The 26,174-nt window shown below is 40.8% G+C and overlaps 1 protein-coding gene across 1 annotated transcript in view; it reads left to right on the top strand.

Annotated features, from left to right (window-relative positions):
• LOC140492614 (uncharacterized) overlaps positions 1-26,174 on the top strand; it is a 162,883-nt gene that overhangs the window by 58,384 nt on the left and 78,325 nt on the right. The window contains exons 8-25 of the mRNA XM_072591626.1: positions 4,336-4,440; positions 5,815-5,919; positions 6,741-6,854; positions 8,134-8,238; positions 9,612-9,716; positions 10,538-10,651; positions 11,931-12,035; positions 13,409-13,513; positions 14,335-14,448; positions 15,730-15,834; positions 17,208-17,312; positions 18,134-18,247; positions 19,529-19,633; positions 21,008-21,112; positions 21,934-22,047; positions 23,329-23,433; positions 24,807-24,911; positions 25,733-25,846. Coding sequence (XP_072447727.1) covers positions 4,336-4,440; positions 5,815-5,919; positions 6,741-6,854; positions 8,134-8,238; positions 9,612-9,716; positions 10,538-10,651; positions 11,931-12,035; positions 13,409-13,513; positions 14,335-14,448; positions 15,730-15,834; positions 17,208-17,312; positions 18,134-18,247; positions 19,529-19,633; positions 21,008-21,112; positions 21,934-22,047; positions 23,329-23,433; positions 24,807-24,911; positions 25,733-25,846 — 1,944 coding nt within the window. The remainder of the gene's footprint in view (positions 1-4,335; positions 4,441-5,814; positions 5,920-6,740; positions 6,855-8,133; positions 8,239-9,611; positions 9,717-10,537; positions 10,652-11,930; positions 12,036-13,408; positions 13,514-14,334; positions 14,449-15,729; positions 15,835-17,207; positions 17,313-18,133; positions 18,248-19,528; positions 19,634-21,007; positions 21,113-21,933; positions 22,048-23,328; positions 23,434-24,806; positions 24,912-25,732; positions 25,847-26,174) is intronic.

The raw sequence follows: 26,174 nt of genomic DNA, 5'->3' as shown, positions 1-26,174 counted from the left end.
CTTCCTTTTTTTTTAAGGCTAGTTTCCTGGACTCTTGCTGCAACACTTGATGTTATTACCATATAGAAATATTTTGATCAAATTCTTGAACACACTCAGTTACTGAGCCTTCTGCACTCAGTTGCATTTTGTGCACTGAAGACTCTTGGTTTTCATACCAAAAAACATTTCTCCGCACCTTTGCCGTGAATTTGTACAGAATGGTCCCTTGCCCTTCACTCCAGTGGAATTATCTTTCCAGTGTTGATCGAGTGGAAAGTATATCTGTCAGAATGTACGAATTGGGCTTTTCTGAAAGATGACGTGGCAATGTTGTCCTCCCTTAGCCAACCTACCGTGCAGCCTGGATTTGCGCAAGCTCAGTCTGGGTCTGGGGTTTCAGTCTGGAGGAGTGTAAGAGATGTTCAATTCCCTTTCCGTTTGTAACAAATGGAAATTGACATCAATCCATAGCATTGAACAGAATGTCATTCTGATGTGGAAACAGGATGAAATGAATGAAAAAATGTATTCAGTATAAAACCTGACACCATGAAATTTATCTTAAACAGAAACAAAGACAACTGAGACAATGATGTCTACATCAGTGGACACAACAGTGACAACCATCGGCTCAAATCCTACCCTGACATCCACGGATCTGTCAACATCGGGAGGTGAATGGCAGACATTGTGACCTATCGTTAGAACATATCGAATGTATATCCAACTTTTAGCTAGAATGGGTACTCTCTCTTCTTGATGAAGTAGCATAGCACCGGATACAATCAATGGTTCAACTGCTTTTAGGACAATAACATAGTTAGATGCAATCCTCCCTGACATCCACTGATAAGTCAACATCAGAAGGTAGATGGCAGACGTTGTGACCTATGGTTAGAACATATCTAATTATAATTTTTCTCTGATAGATTGGTTAACGATCACTTCATCTGCAATTTGTCTTGCCCTACTTTTAATAGTGAGCACAACTGATTTAATGTAAACAATTAAACTTGCAGAGGGAGAAGTTTCTGAGGTATCGCCAGAGTTAAACAGAGCAAGCGATGGGAGTCAATTTATGAACATCATGTTTTCTTGGAAAACAAGGAAGAAAGAGAGAGAATAGATACACTTTCTTCTTGATGATGTTTAGGGGATGAATATCAGCCCAGGACACTATCAACGGTTCAATTGCTTTTGGGACAATAACACAGTTAGAATTCAATCCTCCCACAAGAGACCATGGATGCAATCACGATTTAATATCACTTTGGAGAGTCGATATTACAGCACTCCCTCTGAACTGGACCCCTTCAGCCTGGACCTGCTGACAGTAACTCTGGGATTGGGTTCATGAGCTTCTGACTGAGTTTTGTGCATTCACCTCATAGCACAGAGACAGTCCCAGTGTAATAAGCTTGCCAATGAGCCTTTCCTGAACATTGAGACAGATACCATTTTACTTCCAGATGTGCGATTTAGTGTAAAGCAGTCAGGATTGCTACATGACCGTAAGAGCATAAGTGACAGTAAGAGGATGAGGCCTTCAGCCCATTTAGCCTCTTCCAATAGAATTAAAATTGTGCCTTACCTTTTTTCAATGCTCGTTCCCTGGACTCTTGCTGCAGCAATTCATGCGATTAACATATCGAAATATTTTGATCATATTCTTGAACACACTCAGTGACTGAGCCTTCTGCACGCAGTTGCATTGTGCGCACTAAAGACTCATCATTTTCAGACTAAAATACATTTCTCCTTGTTGTTGTCCTGAATTTATCGAGAATGTGCTGTTCTCCTTGACCTCACTCCAGTGGAATTATCTTTCCAGTGTTGATCCAGTGGAAAGTATGAAAGAATGTTAGACACGGTCTAGGTCAGAGGAGTGTAAGAGATGCACAACTTCCTTTCCATTTGTAACAAAATGGAAATTGACATCAAACCGTAGCATTGAACAGAATGTCATTCTGATGTGGAAATAGGATGAAATGATTGAAAAAACTGCATTCAGTATCAAATCTATCTTAAACAGAAAGAAAGACGACTGAGACAATGGAGTCTACATCAGCGGACACAACAGTGACAACAATCGGCTCAATTCCTACCCTGACACCCACTGATCCGTCAACATCAGGAGGTAAATGACAGACATTGTGACTTATTGTTAGAACATATCCAATTGTAAGTTGTCTCTGAGAGACTGGTACACGACCACTTCACCTGCAATTTTCCCGGCACTAATTTTAATTCAGTGCATGACAAATTTATTGTAAACAATTAAATGTCCAGTGGGACGAGTTTCTGAAGTATAGCCAATGTTTAACAAAGCAAGTGATGGGAGCCAATTTATGAACATCAAGATTACTTAGAAAACAAGGGAGAAATATGTGGAATTGATACTGTCTCTTCTTGATGGTATTTTGGAGATGAAGATTAGCCAAGGATACAATCAATGGTTCAACAGCTTCTGAACCAATAACACAGTTAGATCCAATTCTCCAACAAGTGACTATGGAAGCAATCACAAAGTAATGTCACTTTGGAGTGTCGATATTGCAGCACTCCCTCTGCAGTGCTGACCTCCAGCCTGGATCTGCTGGCAGTAACTCTGGGGTTGAGTTAATGAGCTTCTGACTGAGTTTTATGCGCTAACCCCACAGCACAGAGATCGTCCCAATGTAATAAGCTGCCAATGTGTCTGTCCTGAACAGTGAGACAGATACCATTTTACTTCCAGAGAAAGTGCAGCCTGGATTAATGCAAACTCAGTCTGGTTTTGGGGTTTCTGTCTGAAGGAGTGTAAAAGATGCACAAGTCCCTTTCCATTTGTAACAAATGGAAATTGACATCAAACCATAGCACTGAACGGAATCTGATTCTGATGTGGAAAGAGAATGAAATGGATGAAGGAAATATATTCAGTATAAAATCTGACACCATGAAAATTATCTTAAACAGAAACAAAGACAACAACTGAGGACTCGACAATGGAGTCTACTTCAGTGGACACAACTGTGGTAACCATCAGCTCAAATCCTACCCTGACATCCACTGATCTATCAACATCAGGAGGCATGTGGCAGACATTGTGACCTATCATGAGAACATATCCAACTTTAATTATTCTGTACAACTATACATGATCACTTCACCTGCAATTTGTCTCGCCCTACTTTTAATAGAGAGCATAACTGATTTACTGTGAAAAATTAAACTTCCAGATGTAGGTATTTCTAAAGAAAAGCCAATGTTTAATAGAGCGAGCGATGGGAGCTAATTTATGAACATCAAGATAACTTAGAAACCAAGGAGGCAATAGCTAGAGTGGATACTCTCTGTGCTTGATGATGTTTAGGGGATGACGATCAGCCCAGAATACTATCAATGCTCCAACTGCTTTTGGAGCAATAACACATTTAGATCCAATCCTCCCACAAGAGACTACGGAAGCAATCACAAAGTAAAGTCACTTTGGAGAGTCAATATTGTAGCACTACCTCTGCATTGCTGTCCTCCAGCCTGGATCTGCTGGAAGTAACTCTGGGGTTGATTTGCTAAGTTTCTGCCTGAGATTTTTGCGCTCACCATGGAGTACAGAGAGAGTCCCAATATAATAAGCTGCTGAAGTGCCTGTCCTGAACAGGGTGACAGTTACCATTTTATTCCCAGACAAAGTGCACCAGATACGTGTGTTTTAGTATGAAGTAGTTAGGATTGCTCCAGAACGTAAGGGCATAAGTGACAGCAGGAAGATGACGCCATTCAGCCCATCTAGCCTGTTGTATCAAAAATGAAATTGTGCCTTCCTTTTTTTTTAAGGCTAGTTCCCTGGACTCTTGCTGCAACACTTGATGTTATTACCATATAGAAATATTTTGATCAAATTCTTGAACACACTCAGTTACTGAGCCTTCTGCACTCAGTTGCATTTTGTGCACTGAAGACTCTTGGTTTTCATAGCAAAAAACATTTCTCCGCACCTTTGCCGTGAATTTGTACAGAATGGTCCCTTGCCCTTCACTCCAGTGGAATTATCTTTCCAGTGTTGATCGAGTGGAAAGTATATCTGTCAGAATGTACGAATTGGGCTTTTCTGAAAGATGACGTGGCAATGTTGTCCTCCCTTAGCCAACCTACCGTGCAGCCTGGATTTGCGCAAGCTCAGTCTGGGTCTGGGGTTTCAGTCTGGAGGAGTGTAAGAGATGTTCAATTCCCTTTCCGTTTGTAACAAATGGAAATTGACATCAATCCATAGCATTGAACAGAATGTCATTCCGATGTGGAAACAGGATGAAATGAATGAAAAAATGTATTCAGTATAAAACCTGACACCATGAAATTTATCTTAAACAGAAACAAAGACAACTGAGACAATGGTGTCTACATCAGTGGACACAACAGTGACAACCATCGGCTCAAATCCTACCCTGACATCCACGGATCCGTCAACATCGGGAGGTGAATGGCAGACATTGTGACCTATCGTTAGAACATATCGAATGTATATCCAACTTTTAGCTAGAATGGGTACTCTCTCTTCTTGATGAAGTAGCATAGCACCGGATACAATCAATGGTTCAACTGCTTTTAGGACAATAACACAGTTAGATGCAATCCTCCCTGACATCCACTGATAAGTCAACATCAGAAGGTAGATGGCAGACGTTGTGACCTATAGTTAGAACATATCTAACTATAATTTTTCTCTGAGAGATTGGTTAACGATCACTTCATCTGCAATTTGTCTTGCCCTACTTTTAATAGTGAGCACAACTGATTTAATGTAAACAATTAAACTTGCAGAGGGAGAAGTTTCTGAGGTATCGCCAGAGTTAAACAGAGCAAGCGATGGGAGTCAATTTATGAACATCATGTTTTCTTGGAAAACAAGGAAGAAAGAGAGAGAATAGATACACTTTCTTCTTGATGATGTTTAGGGGATGAATATCAGCCCAGGACACTATCAACGGTTCAATTGCTTTTGGGACAATAACACAGTTAGAATTCAATCCTCCCACAAGAGACCATGGATGCAATCATGATTTAATATCACTTTGGAGAGTCGATATTACAGCACTCCCTCTGAACTGGACCCCTTCAGCCTGGACCTGCTGACAGTAACTCTGGGATTGGGTTCATGAGCTTCTGACTGAGTTTTGTGCGTTCACCTCATAGCACAGAGACAGTCCCAGTGTAATAAGCTTGCCAATGAGCCTTTCCTGAACATTGAGACAGATACCATTTTACTTCCAGACCAAGTCTACTGGAGATGTGCGATTTAGTGTAAAGCAGTCAGGATTGCTACATGACCGTAAGAGCATAAGTGACAGTAAGAGGATGAGGCCTTCAGCCCATTTAGCCTCTTCCAATAGAATTAAAATTGTGCCTTACCTTTTTTCAATGCTCGTTCCCTGGACTCTTGCTGCAGCAATTCATGCGATTAACATATCGAAATATTTTGATCATATTCTTGAACACACTCAGTGACTGAGCCTTCTGCACGCAGTTGCATTGTGCGCACTAAAGACTCATCATTTTCAGACTAAAATACATTTCTCCTTGTTGTTGTCCTGAATTTATCGAGAATGTGCTGTTCTCCTTGACCTCACTCCAGTGGAATTATCTTTCCAGTGTTGATCCAGTGGAAAGTATGAAAGAATGTTAGACACGGTCTAGGTCAGAGGAGTGTAAGAGATGCACAACTTCCTTTCCATTTGTAACAAAATGGAAATTGACATCAAACCGTAGCATTGAACAGAATGTCATTCTGATGTGGAAATAGGATGAAATGATTGAAAAAACTGCATTCAGTATCAAATCTATCTTAAACAGAAAGAAAGACGACTGAGACAATGGAGTCTACATCAGCGGACACAACAGTGACAACCATCGGCTCAAATCCTACCCTGACACCCACTGATCCGTCAACATCAGGAGGTAAATGACAGACATTGTGACTTATTGTTAGAACATATCCAATTGTAAGTTGTCTCTGAGAGACTGGTACACGACCACTTCACCTGCAATTTTCCCGGCACTAATTTTAATTCAGTGCATGACAAATTTATTGTAAACAATTAAATGTCCAGTGGGACGAGTTTCTGAAGTATAGCCAATGTTTAACAAAGCAAGTGATGGGAGCCAATTTATGAACATCAAGATTACTTAGAAAACAAGGGAGAAATATGTGGAATTGATACTGTCTCTTCTTGATGGTATTTGGGAGATGAAGATTAGCCAAGGATACAATCAATGGTTCAACAGCTTCTGAACCAATAACACAGTTAGATCCAATTCTCCAACAAGTGACTATGGAAGCAATCACAAAGTAATGTCACTTTGGAGTGTCGATATTGCAGCACTCCCTCTGCAGTGCTGACCTCCAGCCTGGATCTGCTGGCAGTAACTCTGGGGTTGAGTTAATGAGCTTCTGACTGAGTTTTATGCGCTAACCCCACAGCACAGAGATCGTCCCAATGTAATAAGCTGCCAATGTGTCTGTCCTGAACAGTGAGACAGATACCATTTTACTTCCAGAGAAAGTGCAGCCTGGATTAATGCAAACTCAGTCTGGGTTTGGGGTTTCTGTCTGAAGGAGTGTAAAAGATGCACAAGTCCCTTTCCATTTGTAACAAATGGAAATTGACATCAAACCATAGCACTGAACGGAATCTGATTCTGATGTGGAAAGAGAATGAAATGGATGAAGGAAATGTATTCAGTATAAAATCTGACACCATGAAAATTATCTTAAACAGAAACAAAGACAACAACTGAGGACTCGACAATGGAGTCTACTTCAGTGGACACAACTGTGGTAACCATCAGCTCAAATCCTACCCTGACATCCACTGATCTATCAACATCAGGAGGTATGTGGCAGACATTGTGACCTATCATGAGAACATATCCAACTTTAATTATTCTGTACAACTATACACGATCACCACCTGCAATTTGTCTCGCCCTACTTTTAATAGAGAGCATAACAGATTTACTGTGAAAAATTAAACTTCCAGAGGTAGGTATTTCTAAAGAAAAGCCAATGTTTAATAGAGCGAGCGATGGGAGCTAATTTATGAACATCAAGATAACTTAGAAACCAAGGAGGCAATAGCTAGAGTGGATACTCTCTGTGCTTGATGATGTTTAGGGGATGACGATCAGCCCAGAATACTATCAATGCTCCAACTGCTTTTGGAGCAATAACACATTTAGATCCAATCCTCCCACAAGAGACTACGGAAGCAATCACAAAGTAAAGTCACTTTGGAGAGTCAATATTGTAGCACTACCTCTGCATTGCTGTCCTCCAGCCTGGATCTGCTGGAAGTAACTCTGGGGTTGATTTGATAAGTTCCTGCCTGAGATTTTTGCACTCACCATGGAGTACAGAGAGAGTCCCAATATAATAAGCTGCTGAAGTGCCTGTCCTGAACAGGGTGACAGTTACCATTTTATTCCCAGACAAAGTGCACCAGATACGTGTGTTTTAGTATGAAGTAGTTAGGATTGCTCCAGAACGTAAGGGCAAAAGTGACAGCAGGAAGATGAGGCCATTCAGCCCATCTAGCCTGTTGTATCAAAAATGAAATTGTGCCTTCCTTTTTTTTTAAGGCTAGTTCCCTGGACTCTTGCTGCAACACTTGATGTTATTACCATATAGAAATATTTTGATCAAATTCTTGAACACACTCAGTTACTGAGCCTTCTGCACTCAGTTGCATTTTGTGCACTGAAGACTCTTGGTTTTCATACCAAAAAACATTTCTCCGCACCTTTGCCGTGAATTTGTACAGAATGGTCCCTTGCCCTTCACTCCAGTGGAATTATCTTTCCAGTGTTGATCGAGTGGAAAGTATATCTGTCAGAATGTACGAATTGGGCTTTTCTGAAAGATGACGTGGCAATGTTGTCCTCCCTTAGCCAACCTACCGTGCAGCCTGGATTTGCGCAAGCTCCGTCTGGGTCTGGGGTTTCAGTCTGGAGGAGTGTAAGAGATGTTCAATTCCCTTTCCGTTTGTAACAAATGGAAATTGACATCAATCCATAGCATTGAACAGAATGTCATTCTGATGTGGAAACAGGATGAAATGAATGAAAAAATGTATTCAGTATAAAACCTGACACCATGAAATTTATCTTAAACAGAAACAAAGACAACTGAGACAATGATGTCTACATCAGTGGACACAACAGTGACAACCATCGGCTCAAATCCTACCCTGACATCCACGGATCCGTCAACATCGGGAGGTGAATGGCAGACATTGTGACCTATCGTTAGAACATATCGAATGTATATCCAACTTTTAGCTAGAATGGATACTCTCTCTTCTTGATGAAGTAGCATAGCACCGGATACAATCAATGGTTCAGCTGCTTTTAGGACAATAACACAGTTAGATGCAATCCTCCCTGACATCCACTGATAAGTCAAATCAGAAGGTAGATGGCAGACGTTGTGACCTATAGTTAGAACATATCTAACTATAATTTTTCTCTGAGAGATTGGTTAACGATCACTTCATCTGCAATTTGTCTTGCCCTACTTTTAATAGTGAGCACAACTGATTTAATGTAAACAATTAAACTTGCAGAGGGAGAAGTTTCTGAGGTATCGCCAGAGTTAAACAGAGCAAGCGATGGGAGTCAATTTATGAACATCATGTTTTCTTGGAAAACAAGGGAGAAAGAGAGAGAATAGATACACTTTCTTCTTGATGATGTTTAGGGGATGAATATCAGCCCAGGACACTATCAACGGTTCAATTGCTTTTGGGACAATAACACAGTTAGAATTCAATCCTCCCACAAGAGACCATGGATGCAATCACGATTTAATATCACTTTGGAGAGTCGATATTACAGCACTCCCTCTGAACTGGACCCCTTCAGCCTGGACCTGCTGACAGTAACTCTGGGATTGGGTTCATGAGCTTCTGACTGAGTTTTGTGCGTTCACCTCATAGCACAGAGACAGTCCCAGTGTAATAAGCTTGCCAATGAGCCTTTCCTGAACATTGAGACAGATACCATTTTACTTCCAGACCAAGTCTACTGGAGATGTGCGATTTAGTGTAAAGCAGTCAGGATTGCTACATGACCGTAAGAGCATAAGTGACAGTAAGAGGATGAGGCCTTCAGCCCATTTAGCCTTTTCCAATAGAATTAAAATTGTGCCTTACCTTTTTTCAATGCTCGTTCCCTGGACTCTTGCTGCAGCAATTCATGCGATTAACATATCGAAATATTTTGATCATATTCTTGAACACACTCAGTGACTGAGCCTTCTGCACGCAGTTGCATTGTGCGCACTAAAGACTCATCATTTTCAGACTAAAATACATTTCTCCTTGTTGTTGTCCTGAATTTATCGAGAATGTGCTGTTCTCCTTGACCTCACTCCAGTGGAATTATCTTTCCAGTGTTGATCCAGTGGAAAGTATGAAAGAATGTTAGACACGGTCTAGGTCAGAGGAGTGTAAGAGATGCACAACTTCCTTTCCATTTGTAACAAAATGGAAATTGACATCAAACCGTAGCATTGAACAGAATGTCATTCTGATGTGGAAATAGGATGAAATGATTGAAAAAACTGCATTCAGTATCAAATCTATCTTAAACAGAAAGAAAGACGACTGAGACAATGGAGTCTACATCAGCGGACACAACAGTGACAACCATCGGCTCAAATCCTACCCTGACACCCACTGATCCGTCAACATCAGGAGGTAAATGACAGACATTGTGACTTATTGTTAGAACATATCCAATTGTAAGTTGTCTCTGAGAGACTGGTACACGACCACTTCACCTGCAATTTTCCCGGCACTAATTTTAATTCAGTGCATGACAAATTTATTGTAAACAATTAAATGTCCAGTGGGACGAGTTTCTGAAGTATAGCCAATGTTTAACAAAGCAAGTGATGGGAGCCAATTTATGAACATCAAGATTACTTAGAAAACAAGGGAGAAATATGTGGAATTGATACTGTCTCTTCTTGATGGTATTTTGGAGATGAAGATTAGCCAAGGATACAATCAATGGTTCAACAGCTTCTGAACCAATAACACAGTTAGATCCAATTCTCCAACAAGTGACTATGGAAGCAATCACAAAGTAATGTCACTTTGGAGTGTCGATATTGCAGCACTCCCTCTGCAGTGCTGACCTCCAGCCTGGATCTGCTGGCAGTAACTCTGGGGTTGAGTTAATGAGCTTCTGACTGAGCTTTATGCGCTAACCCCACAGCACAGAGATCGTCCCAATGTAATAAGCTGCCAATGTGTCTGTCCTGAACAGTGAGACAGATACCATTTTACTTCCAGAGAAAGTGCAGCCTGGATTAATGCAAACTCAGTCTGGGTTTGGGGTTTCTGTCTGAAGGAGTGTAAAAGATGCACAAGTCCCTTTCCATTTGTAACAAATGGAAATTGACATCAAACCATAGCACTGAACGGAATCTGATTCTGATGTGGAAAGAGAATGAAATGGATGAAGGAAATGTATTCAGTATAAAATCTGACACCATGAAAATTATCTTAAACAGAAACAAAGACAACAACTGAGGACTCGACAATGGAGTCTACTTCAGTGGACACAACTGTGGTAACCATCAGCTCAAATCCTACCCTGACATCCACTGATCTATCAACATCAGGAGGTATGTGGCAGACATTGTGACCTATCATGAGAACATATCCAACTTTAATTATTCTGTACAACTATACACGATCACCACCTGCAATTTGTCTCGCCCTACTTTTAATAGAGAGCATAACAGATTTACTGTGAAAAATTAAACTTCCAGAGGTAGGTATTTCTAAAGAAAAGCCAATGTTTAATAGAGCGAGCGATGGGAGCTAATTTATGAACATCAAGATAACTTAGAAACCAAGGAGGCAATAGCTAGAGTGGATACTCTCTGTGCTTGATGATGTTTAGGGGATGACGATCAGCCCAGAATACTATCAATGCTCCAACTGCTTTTGGAGCAATAACACATTTAGATCCAATCCTCCCACAAGAGACTACGGAAGCAATCACAAAGTAAAGTCACTTTGGAGAGTCAATATTGTAGCACTACCTCTGCATTGCTGTCCTCCAGCCTGGATCTGCTGGAAGTAACTCTGGGGTTGATTTGATAAGTTTCTGCCTGAGATTTTTGCACTCACCATGGAGTACAGAGAGAGTCCCAATATAATAAGCTGCTGAAGTGCCTGTCCTGAACAGGGTGACAGTTACCATTTTATTCCCAGACAAAGTGCACCAGATACGTGTGTTTTAGTATGAAGTAGTTAGGATTGCTCCAGAACGTAAGGGCAAAAGTGACAGCAGGAAGATGAGGCCATTCAGCCCATCTAGCCTGTTGTATCAAAAATGAAATTGTGCCTTCCTTTTTTTTTAAGGCTAGTTCCCTGGACTCTTGCTGCAACACTTGATGTTATTACCATATAGAAATATTTTGATCAAATTCTTGAACACACTCAGTTACTGAGCCTTCTGCACTCAGTTGCATTTTGTGCACTGAAGACTCTTGGTTTTCATACCAAAAAACATTTCTCCGCACCTTTGCCGTGAATTTGTACAGAATGGTCCCTTGCCCTTCACTCCAGTGGAATTATCTTTCCAGTGTTGATCGAGTGGAAAGTATATCTGTCAGAATGTACGAATTGGGCTTTTCTGAAAGATGACGTGGCAATGTTGTCCTCCCTTAGCCAACCTACCGTGCAGCCTGGATTTGCGCAAGCTCAGTCTGGGTCTGGGGTTTCAGTCTGGAGGAGTGTAAGAGATGTTCAATTCCCTTTCCGTTTGTAACAAATGGAAATTGACATCAATCCATAGCATTGAACAGAATGTCATTCTGATGTGGAAACAGGATGAAATGAATGAAAAAATGTATTCAGTATAAAACCTGACACCATGAAATTTATCTTAAACAGAAACAAAGACAACTGAGACAATGATGTCTACATCAGTGGACACAACAGTGACAACCATCGGCTCAAATCCTACCCTGACATCCACGGATCCGTCAACATCGGGAGGTGAATGGCAGACATTGTGACCTATCGTTAGAACATATCGAATGTATATCCAACTTTTAGCTAGAATGGATACTCTCTCTTCTTGATGAAGTAGCATAGCACCGGATACAATCAATGGTTCAGCTGCTTTTAGGACAATAACACAGTTAGATGCAATCCTCCCTGACATCCACTGATAAGTCAAATCAGAAGGTAGATGGCAGACGTTGTGACCTATAGTTAGAACATATCTAACTATAATTTTTCTCTGAGAGATTGGTTAACGATCACTTCATCTGCAATTTGTCTTGCCCTACTTTTAATAGTGAGCACAACTGATTTAATGTAAACAATTAAACTTGCAGAGGGAGAAGTTTCTGAGGTATCGCCAGAGTTAAACAGAGCAAGCGATGGGAGTCAATTTATGAACATCATGTTTTCTTGGAAAACAAGGGAGAAAGAGAGAGAATAGATACACTTTCTTCTTGATGATGTTTAGGGGATGAATATCAGCCCAGGACACTATGAACGGTTCAATTGCTTTTGGGACAATAACACAGTTAGAATTCAATCCTCCCACAAGAGACCATGGATGCAATCACGATTTAATATCACTTTGGAGAGTCGATATTACAGCACTCCCTCTGAACTGGACCCCTTCAGCCTGGACCTGCTGACAGTAACTCTGGGATTGGGTTCATGAGCTTCTGACTGAGTTTTGTGCGTTCACCTCATAGCACAGAGACAGTCCCAGTGTAATAAGCTTGCCAATGAGCCTTTCCTGAACATTGAGACAGATACCATTTTACTTCCAGACCAAGTCTACTGGAGATGTGCGATTTAGTGTAAAGCAGTCAGGATTGCTACATGACCGTAAGAGCATAAGTGACAGTAAGAGGATGAGGCCTTCAGCCCATTTAGCCTCTTCTAATAGAATTAAAATTGTGCCTTACCTTTTTTCAATGCTCGTTCCCTGGACTCTTGCTGCAGCAATTCATGCGATTAACATATCGAAATATTTTGATCATATTCTTGAACACACTCAGTGACTGAGCCTTCTGCACGCAGTTGCATTGTGCGCACTAAAGACTCATCATTTTCAGACTAAAATACATTTCTCCTTGTTGTTGTCCTGAATTTATCGAGAATGTGCTGTTCTCCTTGACCTCACTCCAGTGGAATTATCTTTCCAGTGTTGATCCAGTGGAAAGTATGAAAGAATGTTAGACACGGTCTAGGTCAGAGGAGTGTAAGAGATGCACAACTTCCTTTCCATTTGTAACAAAATGGAAATTGACATCAAACCGTAGCATTGAACAGAATGTCATTCTGATGTGGAAATAGGATGAAATGATTGAAAAAACTGCATTCAGTATCAAATCTATCTTAAACAGAAAGAAAGACGACTGAGACAATGGAGTCTACATCAGCGGACACAACAGTGACAACCATCGGCTCAAATCCTACCCTGACACCCACTGATCCGTCAACATCAGGAGGTAAATGACAGACATTGTGACTTATTGTTAGAACATATCCAATTGTAAGTTGTCTCTGAGAGACTGGTACACGACCACTTCACCTGCAATTTTCCCGGCACTAATTTTAATTCAGTGCATGACAAATTTATTGTAAACAATTAAATGTCCAGTGGGACGAGTTTCTGAAGTATAGCCAATGTTTAACAAAGCAAGTGATGGGAGCCAATTTATGAACATCAAGATTACTTAGAAAACAAGGGAGAAATATGTGGAATTGATACTGTCTCTTCTTGATGGTATTTTGGAGATGAAGATTAGCCAAGGATACAATCAATGGTTCAACAGCTTCTGAACCAATAACACAGTTAGATCCAATTCTCCAACAAGTGACTATGGAAGCAATCACAAAGTAATGTCACTTTGGAGTGTCGATATTGCAGCACTCCCTCTGCAGTGCTGACCTCCAGCCTGGATCTGCTGGCAGTAACTCTGGGGTTGAGTTAATGAGCTTCTGACTGAGTTTTATGCGCTAACCCCACAGCACAGAGATCGTCCCAATGTAATAAGCTGCCAATGTGTCTGTCCTGAACAGTGAGACAGATACCATTTTACTTCCAGAGAAAGTGCAGCCTGGATTAATGCAAACTCAGTCTGGGTTTGGGGTTTCTGTCTGAAGGAGTGTAAAAGATGCACAAGTCCCTTTCCATTTGTAACAAATGGAAATTGACATCAAACCATAGCACTGAACAGAATCTGATTCTGATGTGGAAAGAGAATGAAATGGATGAAGGAAATGTATTCAGTATAAAATCTGACACCATGAAAATTATCTTAAACAGAAACAAAGACAACAACTGAGGACTCGACAATGGAGTCTACTTCAGTGGACACAACTGTGGTAACCATCATCTCAAATCCTACCCTGACATCCACTGATCTATCAACATCAGGAGGTATGTGGCAGACATTGTGACCTATCATGAGAACATATCCAACTTTAATTATTCTGTACAACTATACACGATCACTTCACCTGCAATTTGTCTCGCCCTACTTTTAATAGAGAGCATAACTGATTTACTGTGAAAAATTAAACTTCCAGTGGTAGGTATTTCTAAAGAAAAGCCAATGTTTAATAGAGCGAGCGATGGGAGCTAATTTATGAACATCAAGATAACTTAGAAACCAAGGAGGCAATAGCTAGAGTGGATACTCTCTGTGCTTGATGATGTTTAGGGGATGACGATCAGCCCAGAATACTATCAATGCTCCAACTGCTTTTGGAGCAATAACACATTTAGATCCAATCCTCCCACAAGAGACTACGGAAGCAATCACAAAGTAAAGTCACTTTGGAGAGTCAATATTGTAGCACTACCTCTGCATTGCTGTCCTCCAGCCTGGATCTGCTGGAAGTAACTCTGGGGTTGATTTGCTAAGTTTCTGCCTGAGATTTTTGCGCTCACCATGGAGTACAGAGAGAGTCCCAATATAATAAGCTGCTGAAGTGCCTGTCCTGAACAGGGTGACAGTTACCATTTTATTCCCAGACAAAGTGCACCAGATACGTGTGTTTTAGTATGAAGTAGTTAGGATTGCTCCAGAACGTAAGGGCATAAGTGACAGCAGGAAGATGAGGCCATTCAGCCCATCTAGCCTGTTGTATCAAAAATGAAATTGTGCCTTCCTTTTTTTTTAAGGCTAGTTCCCTGGACTCTTGCTGCAACACTTGATGTTATTACCATATAGAAATATTTTGATCAAATTCTTGAACACACTCAGTTACTGAGCCTTCTGCACTCAGTTGCATTTTGTGCACTGAAGACTCTTGGTTTTCATACCAAAAAACATTTCTCCGCACCTTTGCCGTGAATTTGTACAGAATGGTCCCTTGCCCTTCACTCCAGTGGAATTATCTTTCCAGTGTTGATCGAGTGGAAAGTATATCTGTCAGAATGTACGAATTGGGCTTTTCTGAAAGATGACGTGGCAATGTTGTCCTCCCTTAGCCAACCTACCGTGCAGCCTGGATTTGCGCAAGCTCAGTCTGGGTCTGGGGTTTCAGTCTGGAGGAGTGTAAGAGATGTTCAATTCCCTTTCCGTTTGTAACAAATGGAAATTGACATCAATCCATAGCATTGAACAGAATGTCATTCTGATGTGGAAACAGGATGAAATGAATGAAAAAATGTATTCAGTATAAAACCTGACACCATGAAATTTATCTTAAACAGAAACAAAGACAACTGAGACAATGATGTCTACATCAGTGGACACAACAGTGACAACCATCGGCTCAAATCCTACCCTGACATCCACGGATCCGTCAACATCGGGAGGTGAATGGCAGACATTGTGACCTATCGTTAGAACATATCGAATGTATATCCAACTTTTAGCTAGAATGGATACTCTCTCTTCTTGATGAAGTAGCATAGCACCGGATACAATCAATGGTTCAGCTGCTTTTAGGACAATAACACAGTTAGATGCAATCCTCCCTGACATCCACTGATAAGTCAAATCAGAAGGTAGATGGCAGACGTTGTGACCTATAGTTAGAACATATCTAACTATAATTTTTCTCTGAGAGATTGGTTAACGATCACTTCATCTGCAATTTGTCTTGCCCTACTTTTAATAGTGAGCACAACTGATTTAATGTAAACAATTAAACTTGCAGAGGGAGAAGTTTCTGAGGTATCGCCAGAGTTAAACAGAGCAAGCGATGGGAGTCAATTTATGAACATCATGTTTTCTTGGAAAACAAGGGAGAAAGAGAGAGAATAGATACACTTTCTTCTTGATGATGTTTAGGGGATGAATATCAGCCCAGGACACTATCAACGGTTCAATTGCTTTTGGGACAATAACACAGTTAGAATTCAATCCTCCCACAAGAGACCATGGATGCAATCACGATTTAATATCACTTTGGAGAGTCGATATTACAGCACTCCCTCTGAACTGGACCCCTTCAGCCTGGACCTGCTGACAGTAACTCTGGGATTGGGTTCATGAGCTTCTGACTGAGTTTTGTGCGTTCACCTCATAGCACAGAGACAGTCCCAGTGTAATAAGCTTGCCAATGAGCCTTTCCTGAACATTGAGACAGATACCATTTTACTTCCAGACCAAGTCTACTGGAGATGTGCGATTTAGTGTAAAGCAGTCAGGATTGCTACATGACCGTAAGAGCATAAGTGACAGTAAGAGGATGAGGCCTTCAGCCCATTTAGCCTCTTCTAATAGAATTAAAATTGTGCCTTACCTTTTTTCAATGCTCGTTCCCTGGACTCTTGCTGCAGCAATTCATGCGATTAACATATCGAAATATTTTGATCATATTCTTGAACACACTCAGTGACTGAGCCTTCTGCACGCAGTTGCATTGTGCGCACTAAAGACTCATCATTTTCAGACTAAAATACATTTCTCCTTGTTGTTGTCCTGAATTTATCGAGAATGTGCTGTTCTCCTTGACCTCACTCCAGTGGAATTATCTTTCCAGTGTTGATCCAGTGGAAAGTATGAAAGAATGTTAGACACGGTCTAGGTCAGAGGAGTGTAAGAGATGCACAACTTCCTTTCCATTTGTAACAAAATGGAAATTGACATCAAACCGTAGCATTGAACAGAATGTCATTCTGATGTGGAAATAGGATGAAATGATTGAAAAAACTGCATTCAGTATCAAATCTATCTTAAACAGAAAGAAAGACGACTGAGACAATGGAGTCTACATCAGCGGACACAACAGTGACAACCATCGGCTCAAATCCTACCCTGACACCCACTGATCCGTCAACATCAGGAGGTAAATGACAGACATTGTGACTTATTGTTAGAACATATCCAATTGTAAGTTGTCTCTGAGAGACTGGTACACGACCACTTCACCTGCAATTTTCCCGGCACTAATTTTAATTCAGTGCATGACAAATTTATTGTAAACAATTAAATGTCCAGTGGGACGAGTTTCTGAAGTATAGCCAATGTTTAACAAAGCAAGTGATGGGAGCCAATTTATGAACATCAAGATTACTTAGAAAACAAGGGAGAAATATGTGGAATTGATACTGTCTCTTCTTGATGGTATTTTGGAGATGAAGATTAGCCAAGGATACAATCAATGGTTCAACAGCTTCTGAACCAATAACACAGTTAGATCCAATTCTCCAACAAGTGACTATGGAAGCAATCACAAAGTAATGTCACTTTGGAGTGTCGATATTGCAGCACTCCCTCTGCAGTGCTGACCTCCAGCCTGGATCTGCTGGCAGTAACTCTGGGGTTGAGTTAATGAGCTTCTGACTGAGTTTTATGCGCTAACCCCACAGCACAGAGATCGTCCCAATGTAATAAGCTGCCAATGTGTCTGTCCTGAACAGTGAGACAGATACCATTTTACTTCCAGAGAAAGTGCAGCCTGGATTAATGCAAACTCAGTCTGGGTTTGGGGTTTCTGTCTGAAGGAGTGTAAAAGATGCACAAGTCCCTTTCCATTTGTAACAAATGGAAATTGACATCAAACCATAGCACTGAACAGAATCTGATTCTGATGTGGAAAGAGAATGAAATGGATGAAGGAAATGTATTCAGTATAAAATCTGACACCATGAAAATTATCTTAAACAGAAACAAAGACAACAACTGAGGACTCGACAATGGAGTCTACTTCAGTGGACACAACTGTGGTAACCATCAGCTCAAATCCTACCCTGACATCCACTGATCTATCAACATCAGGAGGTATGTGGCAGACATTGTGACCTATCATGAGAACATATCCAACTTTAATTATTCTGTACAACTATACACGATCACTTCACCTGCAATTTGTCTCGCCCTACTTTTAATAGAGAGCATAACTGATTTACTGTGAAAAATTAAACTTCCAGAGGTAGGTATTTCTAAAGAAAAGCCAATGTTTAATAGAGCGAGCGATGGGAGCTAATTTATGAACATCAAGATAACTTAGAAACCAAGGAGGCAATAGCTAGAGTGGATACTCTCTGTGCTTGATGATGTTTAGGGGATGACGATCAGCCCAGAATACTATCAATGCTCCAACTGCTTTTGGAGCAATAACACATTTAGATCCAATCCTCCCACAAGAGACTACGGAAGCAATCACAAAGTAAAGTCACTTTGGAGAGTCAATATTGTAGCACTACCTCTGCATTGCTGTCCTCCAGCCTGGATCTGCTGGAAGTAACTCTGGGGTTGATTTGCTAAGTTTCTGCCTGAGATTTTTGCGCTCACCATGGAGTACAGAGAGAGTCCCAATATAATAAGCTGCTGAAGTGCCTGTCCTGAACAGGGTGACAGTTACCATTTTATTCCCAGACAAAGTGCACCAGATACGTGTGTTTTAGTATGAAGTAGTTAGGATTGCTCCAGAACGTAAGGGCATAAGTGACAGCAGGAAGATGACGCCATTCAGCCCATCTAGCCTGTTGTATCAAAAATGAAATTGTGCCTTCCTTTTTTTTTAAGGCTAGTTCCCTGGACTCTTGCTGCAACACTTGATGTTATTACCATATAGAAATATTTTGATCAAATTCTTGAACACACTCAGTTACTGAGCCTTCTGCACTCAGTTGCATTTTGTGCACTGAAGACTCTTGGTTTTCATACCAAAAAACATTTCTCCGCACCTTTGCCGTGAATTTGTACAGAATGGTCCCTTGCCCTTCACTCCAGTGGAATTATCTTTCCAGTGTTGATCGAGTGGAAAGTATATCTGTCAGAATGTACGAATTGGGCTTTTCTGAAAGATGACGTGGCAATGTTGTCCTCCCTTAGCCAACCTACCGTGCAGCCTGGATTTGCGCAAGCTCAGTCTGGGTCTGGGGTTTCAGTCTGGAGGAGTGTAAGAGATGTTCAATTCCCTTTCCGTTTGTAACAAATGGAAATTGACATCAATCCATAGCATTGAACAGAATGTCATTCTGATGTGGAAACAGGATGAAATGAATGAAAAAATGTATTCAGTATAAAACCTGACACCATGAAATTTATCTTAAACAGAAACAAAGACAACTGAGACAATGATGTCTACATCAGTGGACACAACAGTGACAACCATCGGCTCAAATCCTACCCTGACATCCACGGATCCGTCAACATCGGGAGGTGAATGGCAGACATTGTGACCTATCGTTAGAACATATCGAATGTATATCCAACTTTTAGCTAGAATGGATACTCTCTCTTCTTGATGAAGTAGCATAGCACCGGATACAATCAATGGTTCAGCTGCTTTTAGGACAATAACACAGTTAGATGCAATCCTCCCTGACATCCACTGATAAGTCAACATCAGAAGGTAGATGGCAGACGTTGTGACCTATAGTTAGAACATATCTAACTATAATTTTTCTCTGAGAGATTGGTTAACGATCACTTCATCTGCAATTTGTCTTGCCCTACTTTTAATAGTGAGCACAACTGATTTAATGTAAACAATTAAACTTGCAGAGGGAGAAGTTTCTGAGGTATCGCCAGAGTTAAACAGAGCAAGCGATGGGAGTCAATTTATGAACATCATGTTTTCTTGGAAAACAAGGGAGAAAGAGAGAGAATAGATACACTTTCTTCTTGATGATGTTTAGGGGATGAATATCAGCCCAGGACACTATCAACGGTTCAATTGCTTTTGGGACAATAACACAGTTAGAATTCAATCCTCCCACAAGAGACCATGGATGCAATCACGATTTAATATCACTTTGGAGAGTCGATATTACAGCACTCCCTCTGAACTGGACCCCTTCAGCCTGGACCTGCTGACAGTAACTCTGGGATTGGGTTCATGAGCTTCTGACTGAGTTTTGTGCGTTCACCTCATAGCACAGAGACAGTCCCAGTGTAATAAGCTTGCCAATGAGCCTTTCCTGAACATTGAGACAGATACCATTTTACTTCCAGACCAAGTCTACTGGAGATGTGCGATTTAGTGTAAAGCAGTCAGGATTGCTACATGACCGTAAGAGCATAAGTGACAGTAAGAGGATGAGGCCTTCAGCCCATTTAGCCTCTTCTAATAGAATTAAAATTGTGCCTTACCTTTTTTCAATGCTCGTTCCCTGGACTCTTGCTGCAGCAATTCATGCGATTAACATATCGAAATATTTTGATCATATTCTTGAACACACTCAGTGACTGAGCCTTCTGCACGCAGTTGCATTGTGCGCACTAAAGACTCATCATTTTCAGACTAAAATACATTTCTCCTTGTTGTTGTCCTGAATTTATCGAGAATGTGCTGTTCTCCTTGACCTCACTCCAGTGGAATTATCTTTCCAGTGTTGATCCAGTGGAAAGTATGAAAGAATGTTAGACACGGTCTAGGTCAGAGGAGTGTAAGAGATGCACAACTTCCTTTCCATTTGTAACAAAATGGAAATTGACATCAAACCGTAGCATTGAACAGAATGTCATTCTGATGTGGAAATAGGATGAAATGATTGAAAAAACTGCATTCAGTATCAAATCTATCTTAAACAGAAAGAAAGACGACTGAGACAATGGAGTCTACATCAGCGGACACAACAGTGACAACCATCGGCTCAAATCCTACCCTGACACCCACTGATCCGTCAACATCAGGAGGTAAATGACAGACATTGTGACTTATTGTTAGAACATATCCAATTGTAAGTTGTCTCTGAGAGACTGGTACACGACCACTTCACCTGCAATTTTCCCGGCACTAATTTTAATTCAGTGCATGACAAATTTATTGTAAACAATTAAATGTCCAGTGGGACGAGTTTCTGAAGTATAGCCAATGTTTAACAAAGCAAGTGATGGGAGCCAATTTATGAACATCAAGATTACTTAGAAAACAAGGGAGAAATATGTGGAATTGATACTGTCTCTTCTTGATGGTATTTTGGAGATGAAGATTAGCCAAGGATACAATCAATGGTTCAACAGCTTCTGAACCAATAACACAGTTAGATCCAATTCTCCAACAAGTGACTATGGAAGCAATCACAAAGTAATGTCACTTTGGAGTGTCGATATTGCAGCACTCCCTCTGCAGTGCTGACCTCCAGCCTGGATCTGCTGGCAGTAACTCTGGGGTTGAGTTAATGAGCTTCTGACTGAGTTTTATGCGCTAACCCCACAGCACAGAGATCGTCCCAATGTAATAAGCTGCCAATGTGTCTGTCCTGAACAGTGAGACAGATACCATTTTACTTCCAGAGAAAGTGCAGCCTGGATTAATGCAAACTCAGTCTGGGTTTGGGGTTTCTGTCTGAAGGAGTGTAAAAGATGCACAAGTCCCTTTCCATTTGTAACAAATGGAAATTGACATCAAACCATAGCACTGAACAGAATCTGATTCTGATGTGGAAAGAGAATGAAATGGATGAAGGAAATGTATTCAGTATAAAATCTGACACCATGAAAATTATCTTAAACAGAAACAAAGACAACAACTGAGGACTCGACAATGGAGTCTACTTCAGTGGACACAACTGTGGTAACCATCAGCTCAAATCCTACCCTGACATCCACTGATCTATCAACATCAGGAGGTATGTGGCAGACATTGTGACCTATCATGAGAACATATCCAACTTTAATTATTCTGTACAACTATACACGATCACTTCACCTGCAATTTGTCTCGCCCTACTTTTAATAGAGAGCATAACTGATTTACTGTGAAAAATTAAACTTCCAGTGGTAGGTATTTCTAAAGAAAAGCCAATGTTTAATAGAGCGAGCGATGGGAGCTAATTTATGAACATCAAGATAACTTAGAAACCAAGGAGGCAATAGCTAGAGTGGATACTCTCTGTGCTTGATGATGTTTAGGGGATGACGATCAGCCCAGAATACTATCAATGCTCCAACTGCTTTTGGAGCAATAACACATTTAGATCCAATCCTCCCACAAGAGACTACGGAAGCAATCACAAAGTAAAGTCACTTTGGAGAGTCAATATTGTAGCACTACCTCTGCATTGCTGTCCTCCAGCCTGGATCTGCTGGAAGTAACTCTGGGGTTGATTTGCTAAGTTTCTGCCTGAGATTTTTGCGCTCACCATGGAGTACAGAGAGAGTCCCAATATAATAAGCTGCTGAAGTGCCTGTCCTGAACAGGGTGACAGTTACCATTTTATTCCCAGACAAAGTGCACCAGATACGTGTGTTTTAGTATGAAGTAGTTAGGATTGCTCCAGAACGTAAGGGCATAAGTGACAGCAGGAAGATGAGGCCATTCAGCCCATCTAGCCTGTTGTATCAAAAATGAAATTGTGCCTTCCTTTTTTTTTAAGGCTAGTTCCCTGGACTCTTGCTGCAACACTTGATGTTATTACCATATAGAAATATTTTGATCAAATTCTTGAACACACTCAGTTACTGAGCCTTCTGCACTCAGTTGCATTTTGTGCACTGAAGACTCTTGGTTTTCATACCAAAAAACATTTCTCCGCACCTTTGCCGTGAATTTGTACAGAATGGTCCCTTGCCCTTCACTCCAGTGGAATTATCTTTCCAGTGTTGATCGAGTGGAAAGTATATCTGTCAGAATGTACGAATTGGGCTTTTCTGAAAGATGACGTGGCAATGTTGTCCTCCCTTAGCCAACCTACCGTGCAGCCTGGATTTGCGCAAGCTCCGTCTGGGTCTGGGGTTTCAGTCTGGAGGAGTGTAAGAGATGTTCAATTCCCTTTCCGTTTGTAACAAATGGAAATTGACATCAATCCATAGCATTGAACAGAATGTCATTCTGATGTGGAAACAGGATGAAATGAATGAAAAAATGTATTCAGTATAAAACCTGACACCATGAAATTTATCTTAAACAGAAACAAAGACAACTGAGACAATGGTGTCTACATCAGTGGACACAACAGTGACAACCATCGGCTCAAATCCTACCCTGACATCCACGGATCCGTCAACATCGGGAGGTGAATGGCAGACATTGTGACCTATCGTTAGAACATATCGAATGTATATCCAACTTTTAGCTAGAATGGATACTCTCTCTTCTTGATGAAGTAGCATAGCACCGGATACAATCAATGGTTCAGCTGCTTTTAGGACAATAACACAGTTAGATGCAATCCTCCCTGACATCCACTGATAAGTCAAATCAGAAGGTAGATGGCAGACGTTGTGACCTATAGTTAGAACATATCTAACTATAATTTTTCTCTGAGAGATTGGTTAACGATCACTTCATCTGCAATTTGTCTTGCCCTACTTTTAATAGTGAGCACAACTGATTTAATGTAAACAATTAAACTTGCAGAGGGAGAAGTTTCTGAGGTATCGCCAGAGTTAAACAGAGCAAGCGATGGGAGTCAATTTATGAACATCATGTTTTCTTGGAAAACAAGGGAGAAAGAGAGAGAATAGATACACTTTCTTCTTGATGATGTTTAGGGGATGAATATCAGCCCAGGACACTATCAACGGTTCAATTGCTTTTGGGACAATAACACAGTTAGAATTCAATCCTCCCACAAGAGACCATGGATGCAATCACGATTTAATATCACTTTGGAGAGTCGATATTACAGCACTCCCTCTGAACTGGACCCCTTCAGCCTGGACCTGCTGACAGTAACTCTGGGATTGGGTTCATGAGCTTCTGACTGAGTTTTGTGCGTTCACCTCATAGCACAGAGACAGTCCCAGTGTAATAAGCTTGCCAATGAGCCTTTCCTGAACATTGAGACAGATACCATTTTACTTCCAGACCAAGTCTACTGGAGATGTGCGATTTAGTGTAAAGCAGTCAGGATTGCTACATGACCGTAAGAGCATAAGTGACAGTAAGAGGATGAGGCCTTCAGCCCATTTAGCCTCTTCTAATAGAATTAAAATTGTGCCTTACCTTTTTTCAATGCTCGTTCCCTGGACTCTTGCTGCAGCAATTCATGCGATTAACATATCGAAATATTTTGATCATATTCTTGAACACACTCAGTGACTGAGCCTTCTGCACGCAGTTGCATTGTGCGCACTAAAGACTCATCATTTTCAGACTAAAATACATTTCTCCTTGTTGTTGTCCTGAATTTATCGAGAATGTGCTGTTCTCCTTGACCTCACTCCAGTGGAATTATCTTTCCAGTGTTGATCCAGTGGAAAGTATGAAAGAATGTTAGACACGGTCTAGGTCAGAGGAGTGTAAGAGATGCACAACTTCCTTTCCATTTGTAACAAAATGGAAATTGACATCAAACCGTAGCATTGAACAGAATGTCATTCTGATGTGGAAATAGGATGAAATGATTGAAAAAACTGCATTCAGTATCAAATCTATCTTAAACAGAAAGAAAGACGACTGAGACAATGGAGTCTACATCAGCGGACACAACAGTGACAACCATCGGCTCAAATCCTACCCTGACACCCACTGATCCGTCAACATCAGGAGGTAAATGACAGACATTGTGACTTATTGTTAGAACATATCCAATTGTAAGTTGTCTCTGAGAGACTGGTACACGACCACTTCACCTGCAATTTTCCCGGCACTAATTTTAATTCAGTGCATGACAAATTTATTGTAAACAATTAAATGTCCAGTGGGACGAGTTTCTGAAGTATAGCCAATGTTTAACAAAGCAAGTGATGGGAGCCAATTTATGAACATCAAGATTACTTAGAAAACAAGGGAGAAATATGTGGAATTGATACTGTCTCTTCTTGATGGTATTTTGGAGATGAAGATTAGCCAAGGATACAATCAATGGTTCAACAGCTTCTGAACCAATAACACAGTTAGATCCAATTCTCCAACAAGTGACTATGGAAGCAATCACAAAGTAATGTCACTTTGGAGTGTCGATATTGCAGCACTCCCTCTGCAGTGCTGACCTCCAGCCTGGATCTGCTGGCAGTAACTCTGGGGTTGAGTTAATGAGCTTCTGACTGAGTTTTATGCGCTAACCCCACAGCACAGAGATCGTCCCAATGTAATAAGCTGCCAATGTGTCTGTCCTGAACAGTGAGACAGATACCATTTTACTTCCAGAGAAAGTGCAGCCTGGATTAATGCAAACTCAGTCTGGGTTTGGGGTTTCTGTCTGAAGGAGTGTAAAAGATGCACAAGTCCCTTTCCATTTGTAACAAATGGAAATTGACATCAAACCATAGCACTGAACGGAATCTGATTCTGATGTGGAAAGAGAATGAAATGGATGAAGGAAATGTATTCAGTATAAAATCTGACACCATGAAAATTATCTTAAACAGAAACAAAGACAACAACTGAGGACTCGACAATGGAGTCTACTTCAGTGGACACAACTGTGGTAACCATCAGCTCAAATCCTACCCTGACATCCACTGATCTATCAACATCAGGAGGTATGTGGCAGACATTGTGACCTATCATGAGAACATATCCAACTTTAATTATTCTGTACAACTGTACACGATCACTTCACCTGCAATTTGTCTCGCCCTACTTTTAATAGAGAGCATAACTGATTTACTGTGAAAAATTAAACTTCCAGAGGTAGGTATTTCTAAAGAAAAGCCAATATTTAATAGAGCGAGCGATGGGAGCTAATTTATGAACATCAAGATAACTTAGAAACCAAGGAGGCAATAGCTAGAGTGGATACTCTCTGTGCTTGATGATGTTTAGGGGATGACGATCAGCCCAGAATACTATCAATGCTCCAACTGCTTT

Source organism: Chiloscyllium punctatum, chromosome 21, assembly GCF_047496795.1.
Source record: "Chiloscyllium punctatum isolate Juve2018m chromosome 21, sChiPun1.3, whole genome shotgun sequence".
In the NCBI taxonomy this organism is placed as follows: Eukaryota; Metazoa; Chordata; class Chondrichthyes; order Orectolobiformes; family Hemiscylliidae; genus Chiloscyllium; species Chiloscyllium punctatum.
Note: the sequence above shows the minus strand (reverse complement) of the source record. Positions and strands in the feature narration are given on the sequence as shown.